Genomic DNA, 9,693 nt, shown 5'->3' on the forward strand with positions numbered 1-9,693 from the left:
GACAGATGTTATTTAATTGGTGACATGCATGCGTCCACTACTTTTCTGATAGGAAAAATGATTACTCAGAGACATGCAGCAGCATATCAATTCATTTTAATTGAATTTTATTAACTGTATTTTCACCTCTGCAACTCTGTAAGTTGTTTCCATCTAAACGGGTTTCACATCCAGTGCATTCTCTAAATTGGCGAACATGGTGACATTCACATTGGTTTCGCACTGACATAGCTGAATTCAATCGAATGCTCTTTTTCACGGGCATCTCCAGTTGTTTACTTTCAACCACATCGAAAAAAAAAATGACCGAGCTGGAGCTGCCGGCAATAAACAAAGCGCACCGAGTAAATAGATGCTATCGAATTGCAGACTATCGAACAGATCTGAATTGACGGAGACTGTATTTGGATACGTTGGTATTTCTAAGAAACTTAATAGATTTCGCTGATATTTCGGAATTCTTTATTTGACTTTCGCAACTAATTATTATGGCCATACAGCGCAACTTATTATTTCCACTATGGAACCTAATAAAAATTGAACTTTTCAATAACTAGATAATTTGAGTTATTAGTTTTCCTAACCATAGAAAAATCCTTTATTAAAGTCAAATTTAAGCTGTTAACAAGAAAGTAGGTTTTTTTTTCTATTGTTTAAAGCCATAGTAACATAGAATTATTTTTAGTAATCATATGAAAATTTGTCTAATATGCATTTCTAGCGGGTTAATTGACATCCATGGAATGTAATTTATTTAATATATTATTTTTGTAATTTGATGGTTATTTTTTCCCGGGAACTCAACTTTAAAAAAAATCGATCATGGAATTCGCATTCCTCTAAACCTGTTGCTGCGCTCAATAAAGCCAATCTTCATATCCGCGACACCAACACCAAAACTGTGGGAAGGCAAAAGATGCAAAAGAAACAAGTCGGTATGCCAGTGACATTACAAAGCTCATTAGGAATTGGGATTTTAATATGAGCGAAAGCGTGGAACCACCACTCCTCCTAGCTTTCGTTATTATTTACGTGTGTCACTATTTCAAACAAACTCTACGTAAATGTGCTTATGTTGAGTAGCATTGCTAAACAAATCAAGAAGAAAACATAAGTGGCCTCATTAATTTATGAGACACTTCGAACACTAGTGAGTGCACCACGGATGATCAATAATCGTTGAATGTGCTTTATGGTGATATTGAGCGAAGTGAAAAGAAATAATAATCAATTTGAAATCGTATATGAAGCAGTTACAGAAGCAGACACAGTTGGGAATCGAACATTAAGAAAGTATTGCGTCGAATTCTGCAAGCTATGACGAGATGTGGACTACTGATATTAGCTGGCATTTTGTCAACGGTCATCAATGTGAGTATAGCATACATTCCGAAACGCGTTCGTCGAAGTATGACATAATTTCAAAATAAGCCAAGGTCAAAAGAAAGTGGTAGTTTAAAATCGTTTTACGCTTTATTCGTATTCCCAGCCATGTCGATACTAGTCGTTATGCAAATTCCTAATATTAAACGCATGCAAAATTACTTTAGTTTGTAACCTATTATAATGCTTGAAACTTATTCTATCAAGTGATGCGATTGATAAAGAGATTGGCGTTGCCGTAAGAGTGTGTAGATGAAAAAGTGAAAGTATGATAAACGACTCGTTAGGCTTCAGTGTCCGTAGGATCTGCGTAACCTGACTCATAACGGATATACGTTGTATTCGATATCCACCACAACACACATGCCTAGTAGCTTTTAGAATTATGAGGACTTTACTGCGAAGATCTATTCTCAATATCGGATTTCTTGTTGACAGTTAGGGGAAACCAAAACCTAGATATTTTGAAAGTTTTACATAAATCTTAAACTTGGCTATCCAAAAGATCAACAAACCCACCGAGATATGCTTAACCAGCCGTGACAAAACAGAAAATAAATTAAGAGAATCAATCATTGCAGAAAGGCCATTATGGTTATGAACGCTAAGTAGAAGTATTTTTAGCAAACCTGTGCCCGAAATTTTGATAAATTTAGTATCTCTTAATTTTCTTAAAATTCTTTACAGCCATTGGCGTTGCTAATAGGGGTGCCAAGATGACCAGGCCCCCTCCCGAGAATTTTGGGGTTTTTTTTCATACACCGGTATTTTGTCAATCACCTTCGAGGTTACTTTTTATTTTTATTGATTTTTATTAATGTCTGCTTTTCTTAATGATCTAGACTAGAAGAAACAATGTCGAGAAAAAATATTAAATCGATAGCATAATAAGACGTCTTCAGGTTCTACAAATTGGCCAAGAGTTCAGGAATTTTTCATTACCCTCAGGGAACAGATAAAATTTCAAGGACTTCTAAGAAGTTCAGGAAACATCGTAGACATTAACGAAACTTAGTTGAAATTCTGGGAACTTCATAGAGCTTCAGAAAAAAAAAACATAAAAATTCAGGGAGCTTTTTAAAAGTTCAAAAACTGCGTACAAGTGGAAACTCCATTATAGTTTGGGGGGGATCATCGTTGATGTAAAACATTTAAGGGAGCCCCATTATTGTTCGGAGATCTCTATATAATTTCTGGACACTTTATTAAAGCCTCATGAGCCTGGAATATTTCAGGGAATTACGTACACGTTGATTCAAGTAAATTACAACCAAACAGCAAACTTTGTAGAAGTTTTGAAAAGCTGCATACAACTTCATATAAGTGCAGGAAATTTTGTACAAGATCTAAAAATAGTTCAGCAGGGATCGTCGTTTCAGTTTAGGGAACTTCTTTGCAGTTTGTCAGACATCATAGTTCAAAAAACCTCAATGAGCTTTTCGGAAGTTTTGGGAAATTCGTTAAATTTCAAGAAACTTACCAGATGTTCAAGAATATTTATAAATCATTGAGGTTTTCCAGAAGTTCAAAAATGTTCAGAAATCTTCGTAGAATTAAGAGGGATGGAAAAAAATGAATTTGGACTAAATTCAGAGAACTTCGTAGAAGTTGAGGAAATTTTGTAAAACTTAAGGGAGATTTGTACAGTGATGGGCTAGAAACTCAGAGTGGCGCAAAACATACTTGTGATGCTGTCAAATACGAGAGCGTGTCTCTTATCTTTGATTGGAGAAAGATACAAAGGAGAGAGAGAGATTTCATACCTGGGTGAGAGCATAATAAGATCGAGAAGTGTGGACGGGAGTAGCACTTTTTAATCGGGAGAGCGTGATTTAGTGGTTTACAGGAATGACTACGGACGATAGGCTGGGCGCATAACATAGACACTCATGTAAAATATGTTGCGGTGACTGTATGTAAATAGCAGAGAACTTCAATCTATCTACCGAATTCCATTCGGTTTTAAAGCAGTCAAACTGTAGTTTTGCATGCAGAACAGCATCAGCAATTAAATTAAAGGTTGTCAACGATTAAATTAAAGGTTGTTTGACACAATTTCTCTTATAATCATAAGGCAATCTGAGGCCCGCTGTTTACTTCACCTGCACACGTATTAGAAGTGTCGGATTAATCAACTTTCATGTAACTTGTTTTTTCCATCACAAACAGTAAGTATGGATGCCAACATTCCTTAACAACTTTCTGTAGTATATATGATAAAGTAGTAATCAATTAAACATACAGTTTGATGCGTAAGGTGCGAGCGTACGGTTATGATATTGAAGTTGAATGAAATAAATATGCTAAAAGCTTACTAATGGGTTACGTTTTATTGTCTGAAAGTTTGAAAAAGATCTGTCAACTAAGTTATTTTCTACAGCGTTTTTTCCATGATGCAATTTAATGTGGGACACCCTTTAGAAAAAAAGAAGTTCAGAATTCTAAGCATTTTCCCAGTAAATCCAGGTATCAGGAAGGGGATTTATGGTTACCGGATGTTTGAATCAGTATGGTGTTGAGGTATATCCATTTTAGTCAGGAATATTTAGATTTAAAAAAAAATCACTCAACTTTCTGGAAAATTTCCACTTTTTCGGTGGATCTGGAAGACTGTTTTCTGGCCACCCAATAGCAAAATCGATATGGTGATGACATATTTCCATTATGCTCAAGAGTGTATGCAATTAAAAAAAAACAGCGTGGCTATCCACTTTAATCAGGAATCTTTGCATTTTCAAAAACCCAATTATATTCACCTATGGTAAGGTCTGATCCCCGGGGCGACCCCGGCGTAGTGGTTAACATCCATACCTCTCACGCCAAAGTCACGAGTTCAAATCTCACCCCCGGACAAGTCACGAATGACCCAAAAGTGTTAAAGTGACTATGAAAAAAAAAAAAAAATGGTTAGAGATTCCGGCAAAAGTACTCATATAATGTGAAGTAATAGATGAATTCTAATGTGATTTGAGGTATCGCATGATGGATTTCGACCCTAGTCACAAACTGGCCACTTCCCTGAGGTTTCCCGGAACATGGTCGGATGTCACCATCAGGTTAAAGGCTTTCCAAATGACGATCATTGAACTGGTTTTTGAAGTCTCAAATAATTTGGGGTATTACTTAATTGATTTTGACCACAGTCAGATACTGGTCACTTTTCCTGGGTACCGGAACATGGATGTGATCACCTGGGCACTTCAAAAGATCATTGAAGTATTTTTAAATTCTCAATTGAAGTGATGGGTTTTATTCGCTTCAGGTTTGATTAAGAAACGTGGCCCATACAAACCGGAACATGTTCCAGCCATATCTCGGGAGCCAGTTGACCAATTTTATACATATTTAACCAATTTCCACCAAAACCAATTTCATAAACGGTCTATGGGTCCATGAAACCTTTCATTTGGCAGTTGTAGCGTCCAATTCAAATCACTGGTTGCCGAGAAACAAGACTTAGTTCACAAAATCCGTGATTATCAGATCTTGTCCCGTTCATATCTCCGGAACAACTTCTTTTTTTTTTTCCTTGATTTGTTTTCCGTCGATCGTGTTTTCCGTACTTAGTACCAATGATACCGACGCCAGGAAGGCAGCTCCCACACCTGGGCCCTACTTCAACTTCATGATCAACTTCATGAACCGGGGACCAACGGCTTTACTTCCCTTCCGAAGGAAGGCGTGATCAGAGATTGTATGGATCAGAAAATCCCGGCGGCACCGACTGGGATTGAACACAGGCCTTTTAGGGTGAGAGGCAATCACGCTTACCACTACACCACCGGTGCCGCTAATTGTAACCACTTGACCGATTCCAAAAATAATCTAAAATGTTCTATGGGACCATTAATCCTTTAATTTGGTGATTGTTGCGTTTCGGTTCAGTGGTTGCCAGATAGAATTCTTGGGAAACGTAATATTTGGTTGATTTGGGGACCATGTGATTCTGTGGTGCGATTTACAATTATGATGAAAATTATGTGAAATGCACATGGATATTTTCCATTGAAAAAGAGATTTATTTTTTTAAGTGTATGTCATGAATCGACACGCTGCAGTTGTCTGCAGTACGCTGTTTGCAGCCGTGGTATTATAACCGTTAAATAGCTGCGTAATGCCTTGTTCAGACTGGAGAGTTATAACATGTTATAACGGTTGTCAAAAAATTGCAACACAGAAACCACCATCAAGATAGCGCTATAACATGTTATAACTCTGTAGTCTGAACGTACTATAAATTCCGAATCTGCCTTCGAAAACTATTGCAAATCAATCGTTTGATTTTATACATTTTATATTAAGAACTGATGTAGATCTGATCCAAGGACCTACTGGGCTCATATCGGTGCAAGGAAAGTGGAGGTAAAAAAAACACACACACACACACACAATCACTATCTCAGATCATCCACAGTTTAATCGATTGGTCTATGACCTTGACCTATGGGCTAGAATCCATTCATCTTTTGACAGAGATTAGAATAGATAATATCATTTCAGAGCATCACATTGAAAACCTTTATTTATTTATTCGCTAAAACTTAGTCAGTCGAATCTGACCTTCAAAACGCTCCTGTACCAGGCACACCCACACCGGAACAATCCACGCCACCTCCTAAATTGCTGACAAATTTCATTCCCGCATCAATGCAACTACTCCAGCACTGCATTGAATCGATTCAATATGAACCTGTGACACCGTCGACTACAACGGCAAAACCAACGACCACAACAGCTGCAGGTACGTAATTTTCTCTCACAGTATAGATACTATAAAAAAGCAACATCAACCTCAAATACTACCGCATCATTACCAAGGTGCTTTGCGTATCAGTCTGCTTCTGAGAACGGTATCATATTACACTACTGAAAATGGGCAAATGTTTCATCTGTTTCACAGTTCCAACACAACGACCGACAGCACTCCACAAGCCGGGCTACTTTGGACCAGAAAAGCCACCACCAACACAGTCTTCTTTTGCCACTGCTACTATTTCAAGCACGAGCGCCCAGGAGCAAACGACGATACCAAGCACGGAAACCGCAGAAACTTTACTCTGGAATGATAAACAGTTTTTCGAATGGTTCCTGCAAAATAAATACAAGCAAATTAAATTAGATAATGGTAGGTTCCTTATCTTAAATGCGGTTTGCTTCGACCAACTGTTGAACCTCAAATAGAACGATGAGGACGTTCTGAGATCAAATGACAAATTGCTTATTAAACTAAAGGAGCACCACATCAAAACAACATCATATATTTTTGAGATTCTATGTATACAAAGACACACTCTTCACCCATCAAATATTGTCTAGCTATTCAGAAAAGCATACTAAGCACAACCCGCACTTTACCTATCTTTTATTCGAACGGGTTTGAACATAAAATGGAATGTATCTATTAAATATGACTTCTAAATTTATTTAGCTTTCCACAAAAATCTAACACTACTTCTTGATTCCAATGATGAAGGCAGACAAAAATGATTCGCTAGAAGCGCTTCTTTTGATGTTGAGAAGAATGGATGAAAATATTCATATTATGCGTTTTTATAGACATTGTTCGTACCGAATGTATGATTGTTTCGATCACGTCGAAATATTTTATATATTTGATGTTTCTGCTCGAAATGACGGAAATCGGCACTTCTGCCGAAGTGGTACGCTACCCTACTTACATTCATTATTCATGATCACCCTAAATTCAGCAAGGTCTATTGAAAAAAAATATTGACACAAAATTGACCATAAAGTCTTAAATGGTTTGTCTTTAACTTTCATGATCCAAATCAATCACAATTTGTCCAAGTGGCGAAAAAGCCTACTAAAGTACTCTACTACTTAAGGTTCCATCACCATATTGAGCGCACAAAATACCGACCGGGTTTATTATAAGTGTTTCTGGTTTCAGACTACAACCTTCAACTGTTGGATCCCTTGCCACTTCGGCTGCTGGAAGACATCGAGGGTGAACGTTATGAATTGCCAGCATTATTGGATAAGGACAATGTTAATGAATTTCGGAAAATCTATGATGACAAATATCGTGAAAGTGAGACAGATTTGCAGCAGATAAACATAGCCGGTGGCAACAAGCCTCACCTGATGGATAATCGACACGATAGCGTCAGCAGCAGTAGTATCATGAAAGGAGGAAGTGGGAGGAAACGTGTACCGCCCACTAAGCCATACATTCACATGCTGATGCTTTATGACCTGCTAAAAAGGGAGGCGAAAAAATTTATGTTCAACTTGTACGAGGTAAGTAGCACGTAGGTCAACACTAATTTAGTGATAAATCTTGAACAGAAGCTGAACAGTTGTTTGGTCAAATAATTCAGTTCACATGGCATCAATTTATCGGATGCCAAAATCCCATTCGAGATAATTTGTCAGGTGAAATATAACCCCGTGACCGAGTAATTTGCTATACCGTTCAGTGCTGTTGATCGGATTCGTTTGAACATTTGATGCGATAAAGACCGTCGAGATGTTCCTTGTTGTTCCTTTCAGCATTCAATATGCTTAAAACTCGGGATTAAAGCTACTATTACGATAGTAAGGGGTGGCGTACCCGAGCAAAGCTGGAGATCAAATTCAAATCAAAATTTGCTGTTATGATGTAACTTATTTTGAATACTCCAGTTCAAACATAGTTTTCGTGTATATTTCATAGATTGAGAGATAAAAATCAGAAAATCTGTCTGTCTGTCTGTCTGTCTGTCTGTCTGTCTGTCTGTCTGTCTGTCTGTCTGTCTGTCTGTCTGTCTGTCTGTCTGTCTGTCTGTCTGTCTGTCTGTCTGTCTGTCTGTCTGTCTGTCTGTCTGTCTGTCTGTCTGTCTGTCTGTCTGTCTGTCTGTCTGTCTGTCTGTCTGTCTGTCTGTCTGTCTGTCTGTCTGTCTGTCTGTCTGTCTGTCTGTCTGTCTGTCTGTCTGTCTGTCTGTCTGTCTGTCTGTCTGTCTGTCTGTCTGTCTGTCTGTCTGTCTGTCTGTCTGTCTGTCTGTCTGTCTGTCTGTCTGTCTGTCTGTCTGTCTGTCTGTCTGTCTGTCTGTCTGTCTGTCTGTCTGTCTGTCTGTCTGTCTGTCTGTCTGTCTGTCTGTCTGTCTGTCTGTCTGTCTGTCTGTCTGTCTGTCTGTCTGTCTGTCTGTCTGTCTGTCTGTCTGTCTGTCTGTCTGTCTGTCTGTCTGTCTGTCTGTCTGTCTGTCTGTCTGTCTGTCTGTCTGTCTGTCTGTCTGTCTGTCTGTCTGTCTGTCTGTCTGTCTGTCTGTCTGTCTGTCTGTCTGTCTGTCTGTCTGTCTGTCTGTCTGTCTGTCTGTCTGTCTGTCTGTCTGTCTGTCTGTCTGTCTGTCTGTCTGTCTGTCTGTCTGTCTGTCTGTCTGTCTGTCTGTCTGTCTGTCTGTCTGTCTGTCTGTCTGTCTGTCTGTCTGTCTGTCTGTCTGTCTGTCTGTCTGTCTGTCTGTCTGTCTGTCTGTCTGTCTGTCTGTCTGTCTGTCTGTCTGTCTGTCTGTCTGTCTGTCTGTCTGTCTGTCTGTCTGTCTGTCTGTCTGTCTGTCTGTCTGTCTGTCTGTCTGTCTGTCTGTCTGTCTGTCTGTCTGTCTGTCTGTCTGTCTGTCTGTCTGTCTGTCTGTCTGTCTGTCTGTCTGTCTGTCTGTCTGTCTGTCTGTCTGTCTGTCTGTCTGTCTGTCTGTCTGTCTGTCTGTCTGTCTGTCTGTCTGTCTGTCTGTCTGTCTGTCTGTCTGTCTGTCTGTCTGTCTGTCTGTCTGTCTGTCTGTCTGTCTGTCTGTCTGTCTGTCTGTCTGTCTGTCTGTCTGTCTGTCTGTCTGTCTGTCTGTCTGTCTGTCTGTCTGTCTGTCTGTCTGTCTGTCTGTCTGTCTGTCTGTCTGTCTGTCTGTCTGTCTGTCTGTCTGTCTGTCTGTCTGTCTGTCTGTCTGTCTGTCTGTCTGTCTGTCTGTCTGTCTGTCTGTCTGTCTGTCTGTCTGTCTGTCTGTCTGTCTGTCTGTCTGTCTGTCTGTCTGTCTGTCTGTCTGTCTGTCTGTCTGTCTGTCTGTCTGTCTGTCTGTCTGTCTGTCTGTCTGTCTGTCTGTCTGTCTGTCTGTCTGTCTGTCTGTCTGTCTGTCTGTCTGTCTGTCTGTCTGTCTGTCTGTCTGTCTGTCTGTCTGTCTGTCTGTCTGTCTGTCTGTCTGTCTGTCTGTCTGTCTGTCTGTCTGTCTGTCTGTCTGTCTGTCTGTCTGTCTGTCTGTCTGTCTGTCTGTCTGTCTGTCTGTCTGTCTGTCTGTCTGTCTGTCTGTCTGTCTGTCTGTCTGTCTGTCT

The 9,693-nt window shown here is 39.5% G+C and overlaps 1 protein-coding gene across 1 annotated transcript; it reads left to right on the forward strand.

The window, feature by feature from the left end:
* Positions 1–951: 951 nt before the first annotated feature.
* Positions 952–7,674, forward strand: ImpE3 (Ecdysone-inducible gene E3). The gene is made up of 4 exons (XM_065238328.1): positions 952–1,371; positions 5,929–6,124; positions 6,284–6,508; positions 7,295–7,674. The coding sequence occupies exons 1-4, from the start codon at positions 1,318–1,320 to the stop codon at positions 7,657–7,659; spliced, it is 840 nt and encodes a 279-aa protein (XP_065094400.1). The 5' UTR covers positions 952–1,317; the 3' UTR covers positions 7,660–7,674.
* Positions 7,675–9,693: the final 2,019 nt, after the last annotated feature.

The sequence above is a fragment of the Ochlerotatus camptorhynchus genome, unplaced genomic scaffold, assembly GCF_037179485.1.
Source record: "Ochlerotatus camptorhynchus isolate MF236.1 unplaced genomic scaffold, CSIRO-AGI_Acam_v1.1 ptg000766l, whole genome shotgun sequence".
NCBI classification, from domain to species: Eukaryota; Metazoa; Arthropoda; class Insecta; order Diptera; family Culicidae; genus Ochlerotatus; species Ochlerotatus camptorhynchus.

What these genes read in the sequence shown, in the direction of transcription:
- ImpE3 (XM_065238328.1), top strand. Translation starts at nt 1,318, where the DNA reads ATGACGAGATGTGGACTACTGATATTAGCTGGCATTTTGTCAACGGTC. An exon ending in TTTTGTCAACGGTCATCAAT is followed by an intron (nt 1,372 to 5,928) that starts GTGAGTATAGCA and finishes GCTAAAACTTAG; the next exon opens with TCAGTCGAATCTGACCTTCA. An exon ending in GCAAATTAAATTAGATAATG is followed by an intron (nt 6,509 to 7,294) that starts GTAGGTTCCTTA and finishes TTCTGGTTTCAG; the next exon opens with ACTACAACCTTCAACTGTTG.